The following is a 27,233-nucleotide window of genomic DNA, read 5'->3' as shown; positions in this document are numbered from 1 at the left end:
CAAAAACAAACAAACAAACAAACAAACAGCAGCCTGCAGGGAAAGTTGAAACTGAATCAACTTTTGGTGAAACCCAACGTCATACTGCAGCTAATCACAAAATCACCGATCAGAAGATGGCCAGAGTTCAGGGGGACAAATAACCCCCCCCCCCCATGTGTCTTTTCAGACTGGGAAAGTTTGCTTAAGCCAGTGGGCAAGGCTTTGGAGATTCTCGCTTGTTTTTCAACATGGCGCCAGGTCACAAATTCTCTCATTTTACAGCTGAACAGTACACTATAATCTATCTCTGCAAACATTTAAGGAGAGAAATAGGCAAAACAGTGACAGAATCTCGATAGTTTTTTGTTTGTTGTTTGTTTAGCACTGCCTAGTTTGACTGCACTTCACGAGCAGTGACTGATATGATTGACAGCTGCGTTTGAGACTCCTCGGCTCTGATTGGTTGTTTTTCTTCACACAAAGTTCACAGACTGTCTCATGTACCACTGTGTGAATATATTGACAGTTTCAGCAAATAAAACAAAAGGTTAGCAGCAGTAGCTTTAACGCCAGAGGACAACACTGACTTACCTCCATCCATGTGAGGGCGGGCCCACAGTTGATCTTGTTGTCAGCGATGGCTGAGAGCCGGGAGAGGTAAGCCAACAACATCTGGGAAACTGACTAAAATGGCAGAAAACACAGAAAAGTTAGAGTCATTCCACTGACTTCAGGTAGTCCCATTCACTATGTGCAATAATCCACCACCAACACACTCAGTACTGAAACTAACTGTTACAGTGACTGTTAATCATCAGCGTTAAGAGTCATTAGCCCTTTTTGTTATGTGTTTCCTGAGTGACTGAGGCAGCTAATTACACAGCTGAGGACAGTTGCATGGTAGTTAGGGCTGCACCTAACGATTATTTTTTTATCGATTAATCTATTAATTATTTTTTGATTAATCAATTTATCTATTGATTATTTTTTAAATTGATCTAACTTTTTTTTTTATTACTCAATAAATATAACAACGAATTTACTGAAAAATAACATTTTAAAACTTGTCATACACTGCAGGGCATTATTCCCCAACAAAAAATAGCCCAGTCTTAACCAATAATCTGTGTTTTACAGTCTGATATAAAGTCTCTCCAAAATAAAATTAAATGCAAGAGCTTGTTTTCACTCAAGTAAAAGGAATGTAGTGCAATCTACATTTAGCAATCCGACAGCAAAATAAATAAAACAATGTAAAATTCAAGTCACTTAACAAAACAGTTACTCTTTGTTACAGTAACAAACCTCAAATCTAGCAGTCCAACAAAACATCCTACAGTAAAATTAGTGGTATTTAAATAAAACTATAACTTTTCACTAACAGAAATAATTATAACTAGTACATTATTTCTGCATTAAAATAGATCAGCCTTAACTGCGCCCTAAGGCATACCTCTGCCTGCTGATATGAGTGCTATATTTTCATATTTATAAGCACATATTCCACTCATTTATGAAGTTATACAAGCTCCTGCACAGCTGACAATCCCGTCCTGTAAGTGTTAAATGCATTGTATCAGCAACTGATGGCATTCTGTCCACAGAGACACAGTCAGAGGGCTTTTGTTTTGAAAGGGAAGCAAGAAAGTTGATGTAAAACAAACATCTTTGTATTTCCTCATCTCTGTGACAGACTTAAACTACGGTATAAAGTGGTACAGAGTCAACAAACGCGTCACGCGTAAAAAAACAGCGAGCCACTGTTTCTCTAGATGTGCTGCAGCTGACACGCAGCAGAGATGCGCCTAACGAGCACTGCTCAGGCGGGCAGTGTGCACGCTCTAACTTGTTACATGAGTGCCAAAACAAAAACAACACACCTGGCGCTGCTCAAGCTCTCATTACGCGCGCTGTGTGAAACTGTGCGACGTGTCGACGCACGTTACGTGAATCGACGTATTCACGTAATCGATTACGTCACCGCATCCCTAATGATTGTAAAACCTGAAATGACATTTGCAGCTTTGATTTCATGTTATAAGGAAAATCACTAGTGATGGCGAGATGAAGTTTCATAAAGCATTGAAGCTTTCCATCCAATTGGTTCACTGATGGGCTGAAGCTTCACGGTGCTTCATTTGTTCTACTGTGCCATTAAGTGGACAATAAATGTAAAACAGGCAAAGTGATTATAATGACAACATGGCTTTGGTGCGTGAAGCTATGAATTGAATTGTGCTTAAATGATAATGCCAATAAACCAATAATATATTCATTAATAAGCTCAAATAGATTGCAAAGAAAAGCACAATAAAGTCAACAAAATGTGAGGGGACAGTGGAGGTCCGTCTCGTTTTGTTGTCCCTTATCTTTCGAATCGCACGCCAAACCTGCGAACCATTTCATGAATCAGTCACATGGTATGGCCGGCTCCTGAGGCTTCGAATGTCACCACGTACGTCATCGATACAAGCCTCGATACGCGCTTCACAAAAACATTAATGAATTACTCGACACACACTTCGAAGCCTCGACACGGCAGGACACATCACTCGAAATCACGTTTTATAGTTTCTGCTGCCAAACGTGCACATTTCACTTAATGATGACAATTAACTTCACTGAGAAGAAATGGTGAACAGTAACTGTAGCCCTTAGCAGCTCAACTCTTTGTGTCTAAACCTGCAGCTCCATTAGTGCTCACTACTGGGACCTGATGGCCAGCGTAATGCTGCACGCGAACTGCGTTTTCACTAGCAGGCCAGTTCAGCTCAGCTGAGTTCAGTACGCATTTTCTGCATTTCCACAATAAAAAGTTGTGGATGGTACCAGTAGAACTGTTCCTTATCATCTCCATTTTTCATCAGCCCTCTGTTGTGGTACCGAACACACTGATCCTGTGCTCAGTCCAGAGATTAATCAATAGAGAATCCACACTGTGCTCAGAGCTGAGCTGTGGCTGATTTGAAGCTGTAACCACTGTTCGCACTAGCATTAGTTAACTATGACTATAACATGAAAAGATGTTCTGCAGCCTCTAGCAGCAGCTGGACGATGAGAAAAAATAATTTCATTCACTGGGCTGGTGGCCGGCATGAGTTGACAATGTGTACCCCTTTCCCACCAAAATCAGCTTGTGCAAGTGGTTTTTTTTAAATAAGGGTAAACCCACTAAATATAGGCTATAGAGTGTATTCCCATTGCCAGTAGAACAGAGCTGTGTACAGGGCACTGCAGCCATGCAGCAGACAAGTCTGCCTTTCTCTGTGTGCGTGTGGATAGTTTTGGTGTGTTCATTCAATGTCATGGACAGGGTGGAGAACAGGTTAACAGTAAAAAGCAGCATGGACAGAGATCTGTGAAAACTTTTCAGCAATTACTTGTCTTTATATATCTCTTCAGTCTCTCTGTCAAAGTCCCTGTACACAAATTTGGATCAATATTTGACACTGCTTAGGTGGAGACAGAGGTTAACTTGTGACAGCATGTCATTGCATTTCGGTGATTAAAGAGATGAAATTATTGCGATCACCCAGGTTTTGTGTTTCCATTATTGCTGATCAGAGCCAGAAGTGATAAAAACCTGTGACTACTGCAGAGCCATTTGACCTGGGATGCTGATTGTACACATTCCTATTGCATTTCACAGCCAGATGTTAGCTAGTGTTTTGTGCAGTTGGAATAAGGCTCAAGACAACCACTCTAGCTGTTTTTATTGTCTCTCTTGGATGACATACACTTTTAGTAATGAGTGGATCTTTAAGCGTTTAAAAAATCTCTTTGAACTGCTAACGGATTATATGAACTGCATATATTTCAGTCCTCACTTGGACAAAAAACATGTACAGCGAGAGCTAGATGGGGCAGTGAGTGAAGACAACCCTGCCCACATGTAAGAGTACTGTCTGTGGTGGAAATGCTACACGGATATATGGTCTAGGTACATGTCTGTGGGCATTACTTTCATTCCAAAGGTATTATACAGAAAGCCTTTGGTGTAAATGTTCTTTAGTCAAAGTGTGATGGTGTACTGCAAGCAGCTTTTTAAAGCTATTATTCTGAAAACACACACACACACACACACGCACACACATACACATACACAATACCCCGTAGTAATAAACTGGTTTTACCCGTCCGAATTGATACCCAACCTCTGCATTCCTTTTAGATTCTCATTCTGACGGCATAGGTTTCGTCTGGCTCTGAATACATTTCCCAGGGTGGCTGTCGAGGGAATAACTGGCAAAATACCAAACTGTGCATTTCAAAGACAGAAGCCATGTAGGTCATATTGGATTTTAAAGCACAGCGACGGGTTTCATATGATAACTGATACCTTGTCATCCTGTATCTTAAATGGGCAGAAAACAAAACCATTTATTCAATTTAGGGGTTGACTAAGACCTGGATGATTTTGTGAGAGTGTAAACAAAGCTGTGAGAGATTTAATACTGCATACTATAGTGAAGAAATGGTCTGTTAATAATCCTTTACCTGTGGCTACGATTTATCTCAAGTTAAAATGTTAAGAAAATGGGATCTTAATCCAACAGAGCTGCATACTGGATTACTGCATTCAAGCCCTGAAGGCTTCAGTTTGCAGTTGAAAAAAACCAAACACTCAGTAGTAGTGTGTTTTCAGCACTTACCTCTGATTGGTCAGTCAGACTATCCAATCGAGGCAGCTCAGGCAGCTGTGAGAAGCGTCGGTCATAGATGCAGAGGTGGAGGTGTTTGTCCAGGACACGAAAATCTTCATAGCTGCGCTTCACAATCCAACTTCGACCCTTCACAACGACAGCAAAAAAAAACCAAAAAACCATCTCTTAAATTAAACAAACAATGTTTAATAGACCCTTAGAAGACAATATAAACATAACAATAGAGTATATGGGACAGGCACATTGAAAGAGGTAAAGCACAATCACTGTTTCTCCAGATCTACCACTTTAGAATTGGCAGTGACAGCATGCAAAATATTTCAGGACAGGTGTCCAGATCAGTTTGGGAGAGAAGACATAATTAAAGACCATGCTTATTACTCTTACTACAAATTCAGTGTATTTTTCATTGCCTCAAAGTGTTTCTACAGAGTGTCTCTAAGCCTAATGAATGCATTTTTCTAACTTCAAGGCAGCAATTGGTTTCCATTCATTTCCACACAATATGATAATCAACCAGCTGATGGTTTTGAAGACTCCTCTGGCTTGGTGCATTGAAGTGCAGGTGGGTTCTTGGAAGGTAGAAAAAAGTACTTCATCAAACTTAAAATAAAACACCCTTACATAATGCTTTGGAAATGATCTGCAGTGGTGTACAATGTAGCTCTATATTACTGAAACGTAATGTAATCGGTCATAAAATGTATTTAACATCCAAACCACTGTTGCTGCTCGTGTTCATAGAGCCCCAGTCCACACCTGGAGTGCCTCATTGCCTTAACTGTCTTAATGTTGAGTCTGCAAAGGCTGAATGCCAATATTGGAGCCATTCAGTTTTTCATCATCTGCTGAGCTGTCAGGTGTGAAAACTGTCTGTATTTTAAGGAATCACCTTCTTCAGGAGGGATAAATAAAAACGTTCAAATAAAAGTAAGGGTCTAAATTGAAGTAAGTAAGAAGTAAGATGTTATTATTCTACTCACTGAAAAACATATGTTTTTCTGTCTCTCAGCTGTAAAGGCACATTCTTGTTACTCCGTTACTCATATTAATTGTTGTGTTTCCCAAGGGTCTATTCTTGGCCCACTGTTGTTTTCAGTTTACATGTAGGCAATACAAAGCCATAATATACTCTGCAGTTGCTGTGTGGATGACACAGAATTAAACAATTTACTGCAGTCTAACAATGCAAGCAGCATAACCTCTTCCCACCCTGAAGTAACAATAATCAATACTTTTTATATCAACAATGACTCACATGACGATTTGCAGTAGTAACAAACCAGCAGATAATTATCTAAAGCTCTACAGAGCGTTTTACAGTCCCGCTGGGATTTGCAGGCTGTTTTTGTGATCTTTGTGGCCTGAAATGCCTAATTTTGCAGAAAGTTGCGATTCAAGTTGCAATATTTTGAGGTGTTGCTATCACAAGAGGTTTTATTTTTTAAGTTACAATTACATAGGAGGCACATCATGATATGATGCATTTTCAGAGCCAATACTGGCTTAAAATAAACAAATATTTTAAAAAATCTTAGCTGGTCTTGTTTTCTTTCTTTAATAAGTTAGATACAGAGAGGTCGATGAGGATGATACGGGCTCATCTGATGGTAAAGACAGTCATTGACTGGAAGAAAAGGCTACTTTACAGATGAGGCAGACACAGATGAGAGAGACCACTGTGCGCTTCATAGCTTTACCATCTAGTGAGGGAAGATCTGGGATCCTGACCCCCAACAGCATCAGCATCAGGTGAGAGAGAAACACTGTGTGCCCTGGAGCTTTAACATCAGGTGAGAGAGAGCCCAGTGTGCCACGGACAGCTTGACAGCTGTTGTGACACTTTGTAGTGACTCAAAACTCAGACAATTACTCAGTACAATAATCTGTGTCCAGTGTTCTAAATTGGTCTGTTTAATCTTGTTGTGCATCTGATATGATAAGTGTTGTCAATATGGAAGATGTTAAAATTCACCTGCTCTGTGCTGCAGGAAAGGGCTCCATTCAGGATGTACAGTGGGGGGCTCAAGCGTTTGTGTTCTGGTGCTTCTCACATTGACACCAAAATGGCTCTAGTCAGTCAATAAACCTGTTAGTATCTTTTGGGTAAAATAATCATTCCTGTCACTGGTATGTGTGACAGGAGCAGCAGCACTTTCATGATAAACAGAGAAAGAGAGAGGGGGGTAAAGCGTATCAATACCTTGTGCACAGCTGTACAATAAAATGGGTCAAATTTGTGGTAAAGTTGTGGTGACAAAACTGCAAAGCTGTGCAGAATTCATGGAGATTGCCTGAATTTGCGGGTATTGTTGCACCTACAAGATCATGAAACCCTGGACAGATGGATTTTTGCATTTTTCAACTTATTGTTTTAGTGATACAGCCCGCAGCTGTACCGTTTTGGTTAACTCCCACCGCTCTCATCTGCATCATGCAGAAGGCTGTTGGTGAAAAAACTCTATAAAGGCTTTGTATACTACCTGCTCAGCACCAAACAACAGACAGAGCTAGTGACTAGCTGATGAACATAGTAAAGCATTTGGCAGCTAAGGTGCCAGACACCAAAACTGACACCAAATACATAGTTGCCAGTAGTTAACTTTGTGGAAAACATTAGAAGAGGAGGCAGCAGCTCTGTATCAGCATAAAGACCACTAAACCCTTTATCAACCAACACTGCTGTGACTCTTCTGTTTCATTTTTTTCTCTGGGACTGTCTGTTCTGTTTTTGTCCCCACAGACACCCCTCTTTTCATGCCTCTAATACAATGGCACAGTCTCAAAAAATAAAAAATAAAAATGGCAATCAGTTCTCTCGTGGACTTCCATACTTTGATACTGGAAATGTCTTCACAACAAAGAACATCAACAGCTTACTCAGCCCTTCCTTGTAAAACGCAGTGATTAAATGCCAACAGTGCAAGTGCAAACCTAGAGAATTTTGCCCTCAATCCACCACATTAAATGTAACTTTTCTTTTAAAAAATCTTCCATGGATTTGTTGTTTCTTTTTCATCCAGTAAGACAAGGCTCCAAACCACAAAACCCACTGAGAGAGACTAGTGGTGGAAAAAGTCTTTCACTTTGATTTGGCCTAGAAAGATCCGTCTGTACCGAGGCCAGAGCTTGTGCGACTGGGACTGCAGTGCACCACTCAGCCCACTGATTCTAGTGCTGTTTAAAAAGTGCTGGCTGGTAGAGACACGCTGGGAGGGCTCAGGGAACTCTTTATGCTGTCCTGCCCCACTTTCAGACGGTGCTTCCAGTTACCCCCCCCTTTCTGGGTCTGTGGAACTGAACCAATCTCACTAGGCCGTGCTACTTTCTCTGTTTAAAGCTGCAACTACAGAACTCAAGTCCAAATCTTTGCCAGTTTTCCCCCTTTCATATAGAACTAGTGTAGATTTAGCAGTTTTCCAATGGCTGTAATAAGTTGGAATTTCCAAGTATACAGCCACATTCTTGTGTGGCATTGCCAAGGCCGTGCAAATGGAATATGATCTGTGGAGGGAAATGCATGAAACCAGAATGAAAAATGTCATTGGAGGAGGCTGGGGCAAAGCTTCTGAGCAGCTGGTGTGCATGTGTGTTCTGCTTTAAGGCTATGCCCAGTTTTGAGTTCATCAAATTTCTTGCAAAACTATGTGATGTTATCATAAATAATTTGGCATTAACTTTACTCTGACATTCCTCCTTAAAAAAGAATTTTCAAGATGACCAACTTAAAGCCAACTTTTTTTCAATGCCAACAAGACCTCTGCAGTGACACTAAAAAAGGAATGTACAGCTAGCTGTGAAAGGAAGATCACCATGGAAACAGTAGTGCCAAATAAAGGGAACACTCCATGAGGCCCAAAATAATGAAAAATGATACGTGATGGACGCTAGGCTTGGGCGGTATAACAGTTTTATGGTATACCACAATATTTAGAAATCCTGAAAGTATATTTTTCAATACAGTCATAAATACAGGTGTTCCTCTTTCAATAAAACTCATTGTATGAGGTGCACAGCATGCACCATCAGAGCACAGTCTCTGGTCTCTACTGGTGGAGCAGGCAGCTGAGCTGAAAGACACAGTGACACCTAGTGGTGGAGGGAGAAGTAACAGGTCTGTAAATAGCCGGTGGCCTGCAGGCAGAGCGAGACAGTGGGGAATAACAGCATGTTTTTTACGTCCAACTCGGTGAATTTTAGGATTTATTTGGACCATACTGGGGCTGGTGAATATTGGAACAGTTGACTTACTAACTAGATTACTAACAAGAGTAACCAAGTCAAGTTTGAATGAAGTGTGTTTAATGATGAGTTAAAGGTGAACAGTTGTATTTCTCTGTTTGATAAGGAAAATAAGTGTGAGAACATTACTTTTTTAACAATGCAAAACATAATATACAGCTGAAGCCTAGTGAACGCTGCCACCAATAATTGTTGCGATGAATAATTCGATTTATAATAACGACTCAAAGACAACTAAAAACAGAAAACATTGCAACCTATTCTTCAACAGATCATTATGACCATTAAATCCAAAATATTCAGCTGAGATGATATCCTTAAATATGCATCACATGTACAGCAGTTTGTAAGGGATTGAAGATTTTACACTCTGAGCCCTTTCCAACGAACATTCTTCAGAGTTGCTCACCCATCCTGGCATTCATCCACCGCTCTTTTCAGTTCACTTCCAAATTCCGACATAACTTGGATTTTTGAAACAATTAGTTAGGTGTTTCAGAAATGTCTGAATGTGAGCGAGCGCTCCGCTCACAGGGACAACTGCACTAGATATCTGAACAGATTGTACTGAACCATTATTTGTGGGTTGGAATTCACTTGTGTCGAGGTTTTGGAGAAAAGTAGAAGGCATGAATACATTTTTACAAATGTTGGTGGGGGTGTGTGTGTGTGTGTGTGTGTGTGTGTTTGCAGATGGAAGCGGAGTCTGTGTGGGGGTTTGTGTATAATTATATCTAAGTGTATGCATACTGTGGGAGGTTAGGTATGTACAGTATCTGTATTTCTGCATGACTGCACCATCAAACCCAGTGGAGTCTTACCTGGCAGTAAATATGAACTAAGTACACCAGCTCCTTCGACTCACAGCCATTCCGCGTCACTTCACACTGTTCATCCCCAAGGGACAACTGAAAGACACAGAGAAAGATAGCATTGGTCATTTCAAGAACAGAGTTAGATTCAGACAGTGATGATTGAGAAAACTGAATTTAACATCTTCAACTTCACAAAAGTTCCACTATTACATCCCCCTGATTGGACAGCTCCAGTGTGCACAAAACCCACAACATATACTCTGTTTATCATCCTGAGGTTTGCCAAATGTGTCAGGCAGGGAGCAGTGCATAAAACAAAGCAAGAGAAGGTTTTTTTTTTCTCAATTTAATGATAAAGCTATGACTGCTTCAGTCATAATGTCATAATATAATATGCTGTAGCTTCAATGAAGTGCTGGCACAAGATTTTAAATAAATATGAGCTGCTGTCAAACAGCGTAGGGAAATTCTTTTATTACATTTGCAGCTACTTCAAAGGCAATGTTAGGAATATTAGATTTCACTATCACCTTTACTCCAGGTGTCCAAGATATTATTACACAGAGAAAACATCTCGAAGACCTACATCTTTCTTTCTGACATCCCAGCAAGAATGGAAGGCAGATGTTTATCACAGCACTGACCAACATAAAAAACAGTGGCCAACACCAAACAGGTGAAAGAAAAGAGGGACACATTCAAACAAACAGTGGAAATAAATGGATACTGTATAAGATGATTATGCTCATGAGTTCCAAGTGGAACAGAGCTGATTGCCCACATGTTGATAATTGAAATACAGATGAGGAAATAAGACGCTTGAAGTGCTGGCACCACTACAGCTGCTTAGTAGAGAGCACTTAACACTAACACAATGATATGGACAGCTGTGGGAGGAAGAGGCTGCCTCCACAGCTTCATCTCCACAACATCACTGATGTTTTTAACTAGCAAATCTCAGTCAGTGTGCCCTCCTTACAAGGAAAAAACAACTCAAACCTAAACATAAAATACATAAAAGTCTCAATCTAAAGACTTGTCATTGTCATTTTTCCTTGTTTATTACAATTATTATTAATCATAGACAAAAACAGAATCATATGTAACAGATACATAAATCTACACCTGCAAAAGATTAGGACAAAAAACCATCTCCTACTGCTGAGAGTAAAGCTACAACACTTATTACTGTTAACCCTTTAAAAACATGGGAAGAAGGCAATGAATAATAAAAGGAGAAATAATCCGAAAATTAACAAGATATTCAGACAAAAGAGATAAAGTTAAAGTTAAAAACAAAGCAAACAAGACTGCTTGGAATTTGTTGAACATTTATTATCCAGTTGCTCATTGCCTTTCTCCCATGTTACTGAAAAAAACTACACCAACATGTTCAAGATTCAGGAGTTTGAATGTTGTTAAAGGCATCTGATAGCAGCACAAGAAAAGTTTCCCCACTTTGGGGGCGACTTCCTGAACCTACCCTGCTGCAATGCTCAGGAGATGGTGCTAAATGAAAGATCAGGGTGCTATCACAGAAACTTTCATTTGCAAAACAGCACAAATTGCAAAAAGTCGGTGGGAGAACAAAAAGCACCTACAATGGTTTAGGGAGGCCATCTAGATCCGAAAAGGGCCCAGAGAACAGTAAATCAGGATGAGGGGCCATACATGTCCCACACCTGGGATGCTGTCCTCAAGAAACTGTGGGACAACAGGGGGCGTGGTCGTCCTGAAGCAGACAGGACAACCAAAGCTGTATAAAACAGCTGACAGGACACGTCAAAACAACATCATGTGACTCCTCTGAGGAAGACTGCAGGATGGGAAACATGTCAGACTAAAAAACACCTTAAATTATTAGTCTGTCGATAAGAAAATAATTAAATGAACCCTTTCGGACTACTAGAGTGAGGTGTTTCAATACACAGGCCATACTGTGATTCAGAATAACCATCAGGTCTGTTTTACTGCCTTGTTCATGTATACTGCAGATTGTGGTTGTACTTTGCTGCAAACCAAGTTAGCTGTTCATTGCCTCTGTCAGTTAGTCAGCTAGTCAGCTAGTAAAACTGTCAGCACAGAGAGAATATTCTACATTTGCAAAATACTCCTAAAATAAGTAAGACGATGCAAAAATTAGCTTTGCATTCAGTGTGAGCAAACCATTACAGGATCTTAAAAGTTCAGGCTGTAAGTCATTAAAGGGAACTAAAACTCCCAAATCTGATCAAATGGTAAAACTAAGCAGTGCTGATCAAATATAAGTCAAGATTATGTCACTGCACTGCCTATTTCTCTTCTAAAATGTTTGTAGAAGCACATTTTAGTGCCATATTTAGCTGTACTAGTGAGAGTTTGCAAACAGGAAGTGGCCGCCATGCTGCCTTCTACAGTAAAAACAGAGGACGAAAAAACAGATCAAACAGCCAAACTAAGTAGTGTTGATCAAATACAAACCAAGATTCTGATACTGAGTTGCATATTTCCTGCGTCAAATGTTTTCAGAAACATGTTTTAGCTCACTGTTTAACTGTTTCTTGCTGGCTGGCCAGCATTGTTTCCCATATACGAGCTTGGATTACATCACCCACCAGTGGGAGCATTTATTGGTCTGGTGCAGTGCAGTGCATTTTGGTAGCTGTAGGTTTTTTACTTCTTCAGCAAAAGTGCCATTTTCCTCTGTTTTCTTTAGTCATGCGGCACAAGTTTCAAAAGTATTTGTGTTTTTCTGTTATAGATACAGCCGAGTTTTATAAAAGTAAAGTACTTCTTTGAGTAACATGTCTCCTTCCCAACCATGTGTACAACACAACGATGAGCCTACATAGTTTTGAGAATTACATGTCATTAAGTGTGTTTTCCTTTTTTGAGCACAGTTTTCTCTACTGAGCTTGCAACAGCAGAGGACGTTACAAAGATATGATGTAGCACATCCTGTAGCCAGGTGCGGTAAGCTCTCTGCACATTGGCACATAGTTCCAAGTAAGGGGGAGTCTGCATCAGAAACAATGGTAATATTGTTCAGTGCCACTGAAACTGAGTCTGGCAGTCCCTCAGTGCTCTAAACGTGTTTCTCTCTGTTTCTCAGAGCTCTTTAGGTTTGTACATGTTCAGTAAATGTCAGTCACCTCTCTCTCACACAACTGCTTTGATAATGCTTTTGTTTTCTCTTCAGTTTGCTTCAGCTTTTTATATTAAATCTGCATCTGATTGTTCAGACAAAAGAAACTTTTTCTGTTTTCATATAAAAACTGAGAGCGGAGGTATTTATGTGCTCCCAAGGTCCACTAAACAGATATTGTCTCAGCGATGTCATGGTGCCAGTGAGGGGAAAGAAACACATGGAAGTGTTTTTGTTCCCATTAGAGAGGGCTTGATTTAAAGACAGTTGTTCCTACAGGAGCTGTGTTAAATAGAGCCTTCAAAGAACAACAATGCCCTTTTCTGTGACTCTGTCTCTTTTCACAGACACAAACTAGTATGACAGCAGATGACTTAATTACCTCTCTGTTGTTCAGTATCAGCAGCGAGCAACACAGAAATCTTTTGCACGCCAGTGAAGCAAAAGCCATTCTTGTGACGGAGCAGCCAGCAAAAGCAATAAAAACAAATGTAAGCCTAAAGCAACCCACATTTAAGGGTTTGGACCTATAGTCAATAAAAAGGACAGCTGCCCAGAGACCACCTGTGAATGAGGAGATGAGTTATAGTTATAATTCACTGGGATCACTGCTGCTGTAACAAACTAAGACATAAAACATACATAGTCAAGTTTCCCACACATTCATTTATTATACACCATTCGGTCATTAATTGTGCCACACCATGGGAGCGCAGACTGTACTCTGGGTACAGACTGAGCAGAAGAATGTAGCAAACCTTTAAAGCTGCACTGTACGACAGACTAAAAGCAGCATTAAAACCTGTATTCCACATGTTCATCTGGAATGTTTTTACAATAATGGATTACACCTGTTCAGCTTTAAAGATATTCAGCTCCACATCCTTGCACCAAAATTTTTCTTTTTACTTAATTTCATGATTTATGGTTTTGCAATTTTATGATCTCATGATTTGATGATTTTAATATTCTAAGATTTAAGATTTTAAGATCTATGGTTTTGCTATATAGTAGATTTGAGGGAGAAAGACTGGTGAGTTCCGTTTGATCTACAGTGGCCTGACTGGGTGGTGGATTCTGGGGCAGCTGAGGGCCATGCTTATCACAGACAACACTGCAGCGAGGTCAACTCTTGGGAAGACGTTCTGGATAAGCTGAAAGATGCTTTTTTTCAGTTAATCAATATCTTTTGGTGAGTCTTCTTTGTCCAACAGGAATTAAAGGCTGATTGTTGTCAGAGGCCTAAAAGGTACCAAAATAAATTGTCTTCTGAGATTTCAGTTAACAGGATCTCAAATAACCACCACTTACAGACGATAAATGTAAAATCACTTAATTTTAGTTTTAAACTGTTTTTGTATGTCCTTTCATATTGAATTGCCTTTCTGGTCTGTTTTATATTCATTCTGTCTGTTTTCACGTGAAGCCCTCAGTGCTTATGATGTAGAGTACTCCGTGTTGCATGTCTTGTATAAAAGGTGCTATATAAATAAAGTTAATAATCAAAAAAGTTTATTATAAGCAGCTGTCAAGTTTTAACATGGATTTATGATGACAACACCTACTGAATTGCAGGCTACAACATACATTTGTAGTGTGAAAGCGCTTTGAGTGGTCAATATGACTAGAAAAGCTCTATACAAGTACTGTCCAGTTACATTTTTTGACGTCAATACACAAGAACAAAAAGCCAAGAGCATGCGTCATGTCGCTGCAGTGGTGACAGATAAATGTAAACACATGAATTGAGCCTCACTACAGTGACATCTAGGGAAAGACCATGTGACCGCTTGGAAAGACAGCTGGCAGGAGGGAAAGACCCCAAAGGTGCTGACATGGGCTAGCAACCCACGCCGGTAGTGGTGAGGTGTAGTAGCCTTTCTACAACCACAATAAGCTACAGCCAACATAGGAAAAATACCCCAAGAGTCAGTGAGACATCACAACATCAGAACAGACATGACTGTGCATCGGATACGTGACTCAGTGTGGGATAGGGGTACGGACCTATCCGCTAGGGTTAAAACTAGCCACATTCGGGGTAAGGTGAGCTCATCTGTGGAGGTAAAAGGTAGTACAATAGTGGGCAAGATGCTTCAGGTTTGTCCTTGTGGCTGGCAGAAAGTAACATCAATCAGAGGCCTTAAAACTCATCAAGGAAGGAAGAGGTGTTTAACAGAGGAAGGGCAGAGTGGCTGCATCGATCAGTACTTTTTAAGAAGTCAGTTGAGTCAGTTGGGTGATGTCCAGTGGCAAGTAGAAAACCACAGTTCGCAGGATATCAGTAACACTGCCCCTGAGGAGGAGGAGGTAGTGAGAGGGGATGTAAATGACACTGAGGTCAGCAGGCCAGCCAAAGAGAGAACCATGGAGCAGAAGGCTAGAGAAAGATGGCCAAGGGCAAATGATGGTAAAGAGTGGGAGACGGTTAACAGTGACTTGTTGGTAATCTTAAGCGGGCTTAGAGGAAATGTGGTTGAGAGGTTAGAAAAGATGGGAGATGTGATTTACTCATATGGTGGAGAGAGATTCGTGGTGCATGACAGAAAGAGGGGAAAGAGAGTACAGGTAGGCAGGTCTGGACGGCAAGGTGAAATAGAGAAGTTAGTTAAGGAAAGGAGACAGTTAAGAAAACTGGAAAAAGGCTACAGACAAAGAGAGGGATGGAAACAGTGTTTTGCAAGAGGAGTTGAGGGACTGGATAGCACCACTTACAAGGGCAGAGCATCTTTGGAAAAAGAGGAGAAAGAATATGCAAGGACATCTTTTTTTAGGGACCCCTTTAAATTTGCGAAAGGTTTGTTTAATCAGGAAAAAGGGGGGCAACTTAAGGCAACAAGGCTAGAGGATGAAGAATATTTGAGAAAGACTTATTCAGACTTAGAGGAGAATAGGAATGTAGGTCTTCGACTTGATATGCCTCCATTAGGAGAGATAAGTCAGGAGTTGGATGTTAGGCCATCTAGGTGGAAAGAAGTTCAGGGGGTGGTTCGGCGTGCAAAGGCTTCTTCGGCCCCAGGGCCTAATGGAGTCCCCTACCGGGTTTATAAAAGTGCACCTGACATCCTTAACTTTTTGTGGAAACATCTAAAAATAGTTTGGGAGAAACAAATTATCCCAAGAGCATGGCGTAGGGCAGGGAGTGTCTTCATCCCTAAGGAGAAGGAGTCCTAAGATCCTAGACAGTTCCTGATGATTTTCTTTAGTATAGTAGCGCAAAGATTAGCTGGGTACTTAGAAGGGAATGGATTAATAGACTCGACAGTGCAGAAGGCGGGGATACCAGGTTTTTCAGGGTGCTTAGAGCATACTAGCATGATCTGGCACCAGATTCAGTCAGGCAAAAGGGAGAAAAGAGACTTGCATGTAGTATTTTTAGATCTGGCTAACGTGTTTGGTTCAGTGCCACACAGCCTTATTTGGAGTGCTTTTGAGTATCTGCCAGGAATAGTTGTCAACTTAGTGAAAGCATATTTTCAGGACATTAGATTATGTATAAGCACGGCAGATTTCACAACAGACTGGCAGAGGCTAGAGACAGATATTATGGCAGGATGTACAATTTCACCATTGGTATTTACAATGGCAATGGAAGTAATTATTAGGGCATCCAAGTGGGTTGCAGGTGGAGAGAGATGTCACAATGGGATGTGTCTTCCACCAATTAGGGCTTACATGGATGACATGACACTAGTGACTAGAACGGTGCCATGTACAAAGAGGCTATAAGAGAGGTGAGCCAGCATGAAAATCAAGTCAAGTAAGTCTAGAAGTATTTCATTATGTAGAGGGAAATTAAATGCTAGGAAATTTATCATAGATGATATGAAAATTCCAACAATTAGGGAAAAGTCAGTGAATAGCTTAAGTAGGTGGTACAATGTGGATTGGACTGATGTTGAGCAGGTGTGCAATTTAGAAAAGATATCGCTGAAGGACTGGATAGAATAGATAAGTCAGGGCTCCCAGGAAAGTTGACGTTGTAGTTTTTGCAGTTTGGGTTATTTCCTAGGTTTATGTGGCCACTGTCAATCTATGAAGTCCCAGTATCTGTCGGGAGAGAATGGAAAGGTTGGTTAGCTCGTATATAAGGAAGCGGTTAGGTGCTCCCAGGTGTCTAAGTAGTGTGGCATTGTATGGGAAAGGGATACTTCAGCTGCTAGTATCTAGCTTAACAGAGGAGTTTAAGCGCACCAAGGTTAGGGCAGAGTTGTTGTTAGCCTGGAGTAAGGATGTAATAGTTAGGAGTGTGGTTCAAATCCATCCAAGGGGAGAAAATGGAACCCAAGAGCGGCAGTTCAGGACGCAGAGGCTGCTCTTAGGCATGCAGAGATAGTAAGTAATGTTCAATTTGGCTGGGGAGGCTTAGGGCTTGGGCCAGGCAAACTGGTGTGGAATACAGCAGGCCCCAAGGATAGAAGAAAGCTGGTAGTGGAACAGGTATGTAGGCAGGAGGAGACTGAAAGGGGTGCTAAGGCAGTGGCTCAGGGTAAGCAGGGTCAGTGGTTGAATTGGGAAAGTGTAGAGAGGAGGAAGCTGAGCTGGAGGGACCTGTGGAGTATGGAGGAGAGCCACATTAGATTTCTGATAGGGGCTATATATGATATGTTGCCAACACCCCACAACTTGACGCTCTAGGTAAATGTCAACCCATCATGCCCATTGTGTTCAAGTACTGCAACCTTAACACATATTATGTCAAGCTGCAAAATTAGTTTATCACAGGGCCGGTACACGTGGCGACATAATCAGGTGTTGAGAAGCTTAGCTGCAGGTATAAAGAGGAGAAGACACGTGAATTCAGGAGGTTTTAAAAAAGAGTGTAGATGTCCAGTTTGTTCATAAGGGGGAGAAACATAGAGGCAGTAAGTTAGGGAGGAGGCAGGGGTGTGGTCGCCTGGAAGGAGTTTGTGACTGAGAAATGCAGGTAGATTTGGGAGGAAAGCTTGTTATTCCCCAGGAAATAGTCTGTACTAATTTGAGGCCTGACATAGTGCTGCGGTCGGTGAGTCAACGGATTGTTTATTTCATTGAGCTAACAGTCCTTTGGGAAGCTTCAGTGAAAGAAGCCTATGAAAGGAAGAAACTGAGGTACACAGACTTACAGGCAGAAGCTGAGGGGAAAGGATGGAAAGCTAGGGTTTGCCCAGTTGACGTGGGATGTAGGGGATTTGTGGCTGGATCAGCTACCTCTCTCCTGGGGGAACTGGGAGTAAGGGGACAGAGTTTGAGGAAGACAGTGAGGGAAATGTCAGATGAGGCAGTTAAATCCAGTCAGTGGATTTGGATTAGGAGAAACAATGGAAGTTGGGGACCAGCAGGGGGACCCACTGAATGGACAACTCCTTGAGATCAGATGGAGAGATCCACCAATCAGTCCTCTCAGGAGAAAATACAGGAAGTGTGAGGGTATTTAGGAGTGGGAGTGGCCTGTTTATGTCTCTTTGTGTGAGACCATGCTGCCGTCCAATTACGTGTGTTTGTTGATTGAGTTGTAGTATATTGGCAATTGTGATACATGTGCTAGGGAAGGTAGCATTGGCACAGTCACTACCTGGAGCTTGCATAAATGGAGCCTGGGTCTGTTGAAGGTGGTATTGCTGTCTGTGCTGTGATATCCATGTGATAGCCAGCCTAGCTAGCTTAGCTAGCTCAGTTTAGCCTTCTGGGGGATAGCCATGTGTTAGCCTAGTTTTGTATCTGTGGTAGCCAAGTAGTAGCATAGCCTTGCATCTGTGATAGCCATGTGGTACTGTCACTACCTGAAGCTTGCACAAACTCAAACTGTAAGGCAAGTGTGATGCATGTGCTAGTGAGGGTAGCATCAGCATGGTCACTAACAGGAGCTTGCATAAACACAGCCTGGGCCAACTGAAGGTGGCATTGCTGTTTGGGCTGTGATAGCCATGTGATAACTAGCCTAGCTAGCGTTGTTAGCATAGCTTAGCCTTAGCCTTGTATCTGTGATAGCCATATTTAAGGGTAGTTTAGCCTTGTAACTGTGATAGCTTTGTAGTGGTTTAGCTTAGCCTTGTATCTGTGATAGCCAGGTGGTACTGCCTCTACCTGGAGCTTGCATAAATGGAGCCTGGGTCTGTTGAAGGTGGCAGGGCTGTTTGGGCTGCATAGGAGCAGTGAGAGCTGGCACTAGGGGAGTGGCTTTGGGATGCCAGAGTTCACTGCCTCGCTTCCTGGAGGTGTTGTGGGACCAACTAGGTGAAACACTGATGAAAAGATGTTCCTACCTGATGACCCCAAAGATGCGTTAGTCTTAACTGCTCTCTGACCTTTATATTTAAGCCATAATAGCTGATTGGTGACCCTAGTTTCTTTAGTGTGTATATTTCTGGGGCACAAGTTTCTTGTGCTCAGTTGAAATCCCAGTCCGTGTGACGGGGAGGAGGGGGAGGTGGCAGAGCTTTCAGCCGGATCCGGCGGGGTTGGTTTTTAGTCCGTTCAGACCTGCCACCCTGGCTCTGCTTCCTCTTTCTTTCTTTTCTATTACTGCTCTCTGGCCTTTATATTTAAGTCATAATTGCTGATCAGTGACCCTAGGATCTTCATTGAGTGCTTATTCTTTTCTGGAGCACAAGTTTCTTGTGTTTTAGTTGAATGTGTCACGAAGTCTAAAGGGGACGTAGAGGAGAATGTGGATGTGTTCATTACTGGGGAAAAGAGGCCATCCTGGCATGCTAATTTTGCAACGAGAGCTTATAGTAATCATTTATTAGCATCTCCTAAGATTTAGCATTCACTACCATTTAATGTTAGGCTGGAGATATACTGTACGTGCTATTAACCCTTGTGTTTGCGTATGTGTCCAGCTGTGTATGTGTCCGGCTGTGTTTGGCAACACTCGTGAGAGGTTACTATCATATTAATGCTGAGATCCAGGCAAAAAAGGCAACAGCAACGACGTCAATGTTATGTGAGGCTTCTAAATCAAGCCTGGGGAGTATGTGTCTCACGTGCTTTCTGCTACTTGATGCCACCGATGCAGGGGGACATGGCAGCCATCATGCATACGCGTAGTTAACAGCAAATCTATCGCCAGGCATAGCACCTACTGACATGAATCATTTCATGCTGAATTTCTATTGGTTGGTTAGTAGACGTAGGTTGGAACAGCAGTTACACTGTGAGATGCTGACCCCAAATTTCTCACACTGTCTTTGAACACAAAAGTGTTTATAACGGCCATCCCTGAACCTCTCTCACTCTGCGACGTAGGGCCGCCATTTTAGAGCTATGGCAAAAGATACTGCCACGTTTCTTTCGCAATGGTTATCTTTTATCTAGGACAGCCCAAAACCACACATTGAATACCAGGCTAAAGGCAGCATAATTCCTTCACTATCCTAGGATTTGCAAATTCGCAAACATCTGGGTAGTATGTGTAAGCATCAGCCAAAACATCAGAAGGACTGTGGTAAGAACAGCTTCCAGCGCGCAACAAATATCTTAAGATGTGAGCACATCATGAACTTCTCAGACAAACTTTCTTTTAGCTACTGCAGTCAGTTCAAGAGGCGGATGAGACATCATTATTTTTTCCCTTGCAGGATTTAATTTGATTATTTTTTATGATATCAGTAGTCTAAACCTCACAAAATCACACAATGCATGTATCATCAAAGTACCAACATGGATAGGTCCAGTCTGTTGACACATTGCAGGAAGACACTTATCATATTGTGAGATTAAAATAGGTTTAAACATATTCCAAACAGAATGTCAACTGTCCATCTGCTGAGTGAGCCTTTAGATATTAAACATGACATTTCCTGAATAAGCATGCTAGTGAGGAAGTTTACTGTAATTGGCTCCCAGATGCTTTTTTATAACCGTTCTAATGTTAGTGCTTGCGGAAACATTATTTTAAGAGGAGTGTAAGACACTAGATACAAACACTATCTGCTCAGCTTGACAGCTTCACCATTTCAGCAAGTGTCTCTGCCTGCGGCCAGGAGTTTATCCAAATTACAACTTGTGCTGAGACCCAATGCCAGATCCAGTGCACCCAAACTGAGTGGCCTGCTAGACAGGTTGTCCTCTATTCCAGGCCTGTCTTCTGCAATGAAACACACCACATTATAATTTGATTTCAATCCAACCTGTGTTGCACTAGCACACACTGTCCCCTTGGCCCCTGCAAAGCTAAACAGCAAAGGGGGCTGTGATCTGGCCACTCCCGGGCAAACTGGATTTTCATAACTACACACACACCAGAATATTAGAGGGAGAAAAAACTAAATATCTGAAAGAATGAGCTGTTCTGGGTGCACTGGCTTTAAGCCTTTTGAAACCTGGGGCAACATCACTTTCTTTGTGCTGCTTTCAGACACCTTTCACATTTGAATCTTTGAACTTTGAGCAAATTGGTGTGATTTGTTTAAAAAACACGGAAAAAAGGCAACGAGCTACTAGTTAATAAATGTTACTCAAACTGCGAGAAATTAATACATTTAAAAAATATACTTGAAAAAAAAAAGCAAGCTTGGTAAAAAATGTCTGTAAACACTGATAAAAGGCTAGGGAATAACTATATTTTATCATAATTACATATTTTAAAATTTTGTTGGAAAATTATTATAATTTTAAGCAATTTTTCTTTTTTTCAAATTTATGGAAATTTTCTTGTACTTTTTACTAATTTCTTGCTCATTTGGGAGTCATTTCTTCATTTATTGCCTTCTTCCCTTTTTTTTAAAAAAAAAAGAAATCAAGCCAAATTGCTCAGGTTTTATAGGGTAAGAGTCTGCAGTATGCCAACAATGAAAAGGCAATACAACTACTCCAACAGACATCAACTGGCAAAATTACTGGAATTTTAAAATGATAACTTTCCTCAAGCTGTATACGGTCATATTAGAAAAAAAAAAACACATCAATGGGTGCTCTGCATTTTCTTCTTGTTTATATCAGAAGCTGGCTCATTACACTCCCAAAAGCAAGAAAATCCCATCCATGGTGGTCATTTTCCAAAGAAAGAGGAGACATTGCTCTGTTCCTCTAACAAAGGTTTCTGCACAGGAAAAAAAGACAAATCCAAGAGCCATATTTTGGACACAGCAATTCTGATGAGTCCTGCAGGCACACAAGGACAAGGGGGAAGCGCTGCGATCACTGCAGAGCAGCAGCAGAAAAATAAAGAAAAGAGCCAAATACTACATTCGAAAAGACAGAGAGACACTTTGTACTCACAGTAGTTTAAGTCTGGTTTTGTTTTAGTTCATACACTTCCCTTTGTGCTGTGCAGCTCCAAGCTCAGAGTTTGCCCCTCCTCAACACTCCACCTGTCCCCAGTCTCTATTTCTCTGTGAGAGACTGTGTGAGAATGTACATCCCTTCTTGCAGAGTCCTGTTTCGTTGGTGCAGGACAAAATTCCCCTCAGCAGGACATAAATGTCAGCTCTCCACTTTCTTTCACATTCAGTGTAAGCTCTCCCCGTGTGCGATTCAGAGACAGGAGGCGGGAGGCAACAATATTAGCAGCAGCAGCAGCAGTGGTGGTGGTGGTGGTGCTGGTGGAGGAGAGGAGGTGGTAAATTGATGGATTCCTCAACAGGACTGCTTTCATCTCCTCCATTTTGCCCTCTTGCCCATCCTACCATTCTCATGCCCCATCCTGATTTTCTCCTCTTCTTTCTCTAGTTGGCTTCTTTTCTCTGATGGCTGGCACCCAACAGAACTTTAGCACCCAATTTTATTAGCAGCAAGTCATAATGGGAGGGAACGAGCAGATGCCAAAAAAACAAAAGAGAAAAAAAGCTTTTTTCTTTGAGTCTTGTTCTTCTGCTGGCCTCACGCTCTGCTTTCTCTGTCCCTCCGCCACATGCTATTCTCTCCCTCTTCCCTCCTCTCCCCTGTCTGACATGCTGGCTCACCCCTCCCCCTTCTCTCCTCCTCTTCCCCCTCTCTGGTTGGTACACTCCCAGGACAAAGGGCAGGGATGGAGGGAAAAAAAAGAAGCAAAGGAGAAGAAGAGGAGAAGAAGAGGGCAGGAGGTAACAGAAAAAAAGGGAAGGACTGCACTTGCAGGAGAGCAGTTTTCTTTCCTTCCACATGTGCACTCCTCTCTCTCTGTGTTCTTTCGCACATTGGGATTTTACTGAAAGTGCTCCTCTGAGGAAATCTGCAGCTCTTGCAAGAAGACAATTAATAGAGAGTCAAAGGACATCCAGGCAATTCACTTCAAAGCACATTCAATTGTGTGTCGATAACTGAAGCTTTGCAAACTCAGCGAAAAAAGGGAAGCTACTTCAACTCTCAGCCACCAAACTCTACATTTAAAAATTCACCCCACAATAAATAACCACAGTGTGTGCTCGCTCGCAGTCTACCACACTTGCAAAGTAGAAATAGAGTCACCAAAAATACAACCTTAGCCTCCCCTCTGCCAAAGGACCTGCTCTCTGGTTGCAGCCAAATACCTCAAACAAACAGAAAAGGAAAGAAAAGTGTAGGTTGCATCAGCTGTGATGACTTCATATGTGCCATCCACACATGAGATGGATTAAAAAGACCTATTGCTGGAGAGGAGAATGGAAATCCAAGCAAACAGCCAGCCTCTCTGAGGAGGACATGTGGGAGCCAAGAGAGGCCACAAGGACACAGAGCTGCAGGGACTTCACTAAGTCCCTCCCTGTGCTGCCTGAAAGACATGCGTGTGTGTGTTTGTGTTCCTCGGCAAAACTAAAAGAGATCTAACAGCGGGAGAAGAAAACAAACATCAGGTTTGAATTTGATTGCAAACTCATTTACTTACTTTCATTGCTGCAACCTTCAGTCCTTAAGTGACTCTAATCACAACTTCAGAAATGTTCCTCTAACCACACCTGCTACCAAACAATTACAGACGTGTAGCAATCTGTTTATTTTTAACCAGTCACCACTGAGCCGAATAAATCCCAGTGTTTCTGAAAAGCACTGATCAGGATGAGCTGTGAGCGTTCCCTCGGTGAGCTGGGATGTCTGGTCGTACAGGCTGCCGAAGCAGCGCATCAAATCATTTTCTGCTTCGTCTCTGCTTGATGAATATCATGATAATCCAATGATGACCCAGTTCATCCAGCTCTCTGCCCTGCTGTGCGAGTGGCAGGTTGGACTGATTTATCACAAATCACATGTGTGCAGGTCACATGTATTCCAGGGAAATGGAACCACAGCTGAAATTTGAGCCTCCAATGCAAAATGCAAAATCCCTCATCAAATGATATTATTGTTAACTGCAAAAATGACGACGCACCTGGAAAGATGAATGACCATGACTCTGACTCCAATTTGATCTTTGGAATCAACTGCATTAAACATGACAGCTACTAGTAACCCATGAGAAATCGAATAAAAGAAAAAAAAAAGAATCATTGCCTTGTGATTGTATGCCTTTGTGAACCAGTTAAGTTGCAGTTACAGTTTTTTTGGGGGTGTTTTTTGCCTTTAATTGATAGGACAGCACAAGTGTGACATGCAGCAAAGGGCTGAGGCTGGAGTTGAACCCGGGGCTGCTGAGTGAGGACACAGCCTCTATACATGGGTGTCTGCTCTATCTGCTGAGCCACCAGGTGCCCTGAGTTGCAGTTCTAGTTTACATCCATGTCTGTGAAAACATGGATGCTTCACACACATCTTCTCCCAACAGCACAGAAGATCTCTACAATCAGCACAGTTTACAGATTAGTGTCACCAGTTTAGTATCTGACTAAATGTCTCCCTTACTGTTCCTGAGTTATTCATGGACAGAAAACATGATAATTTCACAGTGCAGTTGACCTTCGACCTTTTGGATATAAAATGTTATCACTTCACTATTTTATCCTTCTAGACATTTGTGTGAGCTTTTGTTAGCATATGAATTCTTCAGTTATGGCGAAAAACATGTTTGTTGAGGTCACAGGGACCTTGACCTGATATAAGAATATTTTTTGGCATTTTAGCCTTTATTAGAAAGGACAGATTAATAGCGTGAAAGGGGGAGAGAGAGAGAGAGAGCGGACGATATGCAGCAAAGGGCCTCGAGCGGGAGTCTAACCAGAGGCCGCTGTGGCAAGGACACTGCCTTCATTCATGGGGCGCCTGCTTTATCCACTCAGCCACCTAATCACAATCACAATCTAATCAGTTAATTCTTGCATCCAAGTGAACATTTGTGTCATGTTTGAGGAATTTCTCTCTAGGCCTTCTTGAGATACCTTGTTCAGCTGAATGGGACAGACATGACAGTGACCTTTGACCACCAAATTCTAAAGAGTTCATCATTGAGTCCAAGTGGACATTTGTGCCAAATTTTAAGGTATTCCCTTAAGATGTTCTTAAGATATTGCCTTCAAAGGAAGGGACAGGTGGATGGGCAAACATAATGCCTCTGGCCATGGCTGTTGCTGGTGTGGAGGCATAAAAAAGAATCCCAACCTTGCTGTTGTGTGCGTCCGCCAACCAGTCAAGCTGCAGTTTGCATCCATGCCTGTCCAGACTCAAACAGTATATGTAGTGAAGACTCTGATAAAAAGGCACTAAGTGCATTTTTTGGCAAATGGAAGTTATCACTTAATTGACATGTTTTATTATAGTGCTTTTCTAGTCTTATTGACCACTCAAAGTGCTTTAACACTACATGTCACATTCACACACTGGTGGCCAAGGCTACTGTATAAGGTGCCACCTGCTACTCAGTAATCATTCACACACACACTCACACTCTGACGACGCAGCAACCGGAGCAATTTGGGATTCAGTATCTTGCCCAAGGATACTTTGACATGTTGCCCGAAGGAGCTGGGGATTGAACCCCTGACATTCCGATAAGAGGAGACCCACTCTACCTCTGAGCCACAGCCACCCCTATGACTAAAAACATGAGACTATTTCTGTAGAGGAGTACAGAGGACTGATGGAGAGCTTCTTCACATGGTGCAAGGACAATCACCTGAAGCTCAGTGTCAGCAAAACCACTGAGCTGGTGATGGACCGCCAGAGGAACAGGACACCATGACATGACAGACTGTAGTCAAAGCTGCAAAGAAGCTAAAAGAAAATCTACAGTATGCATAATTTTTTTGACTCAACAACATCGTCCTTGGTGAAGAATTATGAAAAAGCCCAATAATGTCTAGTTTCCTATGACACTTTTGTCATGCTGTGGTATTTCTGTCAGACTGCAGAACGAGAGGGGTTTGAGTGCAGGACTGCCTGTGGGCCTTACTGCACTTGCTGCACTACATCAGAGCTAAAGAGGGTATGTGTGAAGGAGCTACATCTAAAAATCATTACTAAAGCTATAAGAATGAATCCAGTAGGAGAGCAAGGAGCGCAATGGGATTTAAACAGAGAGAGAGAGAGAGAGAGAGGAAGAGAGAGAGGAAGAGAGAGGAAGAGAGAGAGAGAGAGAGAGAGAGAGGGAGAGAGACAGAGCGAGTGAGAGAGAGAGAGAGAGCGAGAGAGAGAGAGAGGGAGCGAGACAGAGCGAGTGAGAGAGAGAGAGGGAGAGAGAGAGAGACAGAGAGAGTGAGAGAGAGGGAGAGAGAGAGAGAGAGAGAGAGAGAGAGAGAGAGAGAGAGAGAGCACACAGCTCTCCTCTTGGCAATGGCACAGTAGATTATAGCATTACAGACCTAGTCCCCTTCTTTCTAAGAGCATTCACAGTCAGCCCCCCAACACCCTTATCTGATAGTAAAATTACACTCTATATTAAAAAGACAGTAACAAACCCTCATGTAACGGAGCCCAGTAAACTGAACTCCACAAAACAGCCTTACAGATGGACAAATAATAGCACGGACAACTACCAGAAAGCAATCAGACATCAAAAACTTCAATCTCAATTAGACTATTTTCTTTCCACATCATATCCCCACAGTGACAATGGTCTGAATCAGGCTGGATGGGATATTAACAACATATTTGACAATGCTGCACATTCATCCCATCTGAAAACGTCTCAGCATCACAAATCCAAAAAGTCAACCAGTGAAAAGTGGTTTTACACAGACTGCAGAAATCTGAGAAAAACACTTGACAACTGACATCAAAAACACAGACAACCTGACAGTCCTGAGCTCTGCCTCCAATATTGGGAAACACTGAAATTATACAGAAGAACACTCAGAACTAAAAGGGAGCGACATGAGCAACATCAACTTGCTACAACTGAAGAGTCTATTGACTCAAATAATTTCTGAAAAAATGGCACTCTTTCAACAAACCACACAAAGAAGAACTGGCTATTCAATATGGTGAAATATGGAATAATAGTGAAAAAAAATCTGTATCGTACTATAACACTGGATTCGGCCCAAAATAATCTCAATGGAATAAGTCGTTTGAGACAAACAGAACCCTTTAGACTACCAAATTACTGAAGATGAGCTACTGTCTAAAGTCCACACACTACAGCCAAAGAGGGCCAGT

General features: G+C 41.8%; 1 protein-coding gene across 5 annotated transcripts in view; it reads right to left on the bottom strand.

Moving 5' to 3' along the window:
- The window catches only part of arhgap32b (Rho GTPase activating protein 32b), a 162,630-nt gene that overhangs the window by 44,798 nt on the left and 90,599 nt on the right, over positions 1–27,233 (bottom strand). For 4 of the 5 annotated variants that reach the window (XM_042498778.2, XM_088088925.1, XM_042498779.2 and 1 more), the window contains exons 6-8: positions 9,710–9,796; positions 4,635–4,772; positions 574–666 (exon numbers count right to left, since the gene is read on the bottom strand). In XM_042498778.2, the coding sequence (XP_042354712.2) occupies positions 574–666; positions 4,635–4,772; positions 9,710–9,796 (318 nt within the window). Of the gene's footprint in view, positions 1–573; positions 667–4,634; positions 4,773–9,709; positions 9,797–22,031; positions 22,614–27,233 lie in introns of those variants that run through there. The other variant, XM_088088926.1, reaches the window with a different exon arrangement.

Source organism: Plectropomus leopardus, chromosome 15 (assembly GCF_026936395.1).
Source record: "Plectropomus leopardus strain MGB_pleo_1.0 chromosome 15, ASM2693639v1, whole genome shotgun sequence".
Classification (NCBI taxonomy): domain Eukaryota; kingdom Metazoa; phylum Chordata; class Actinopteri; order Perciformes; family Serranidae; genus Plectropomus; species Plectropomus leopardus.
Note: the sequence above shows the minus strand (reverse complement) of the source record. Positions and strands in the feature narration are given on the sequence as shown.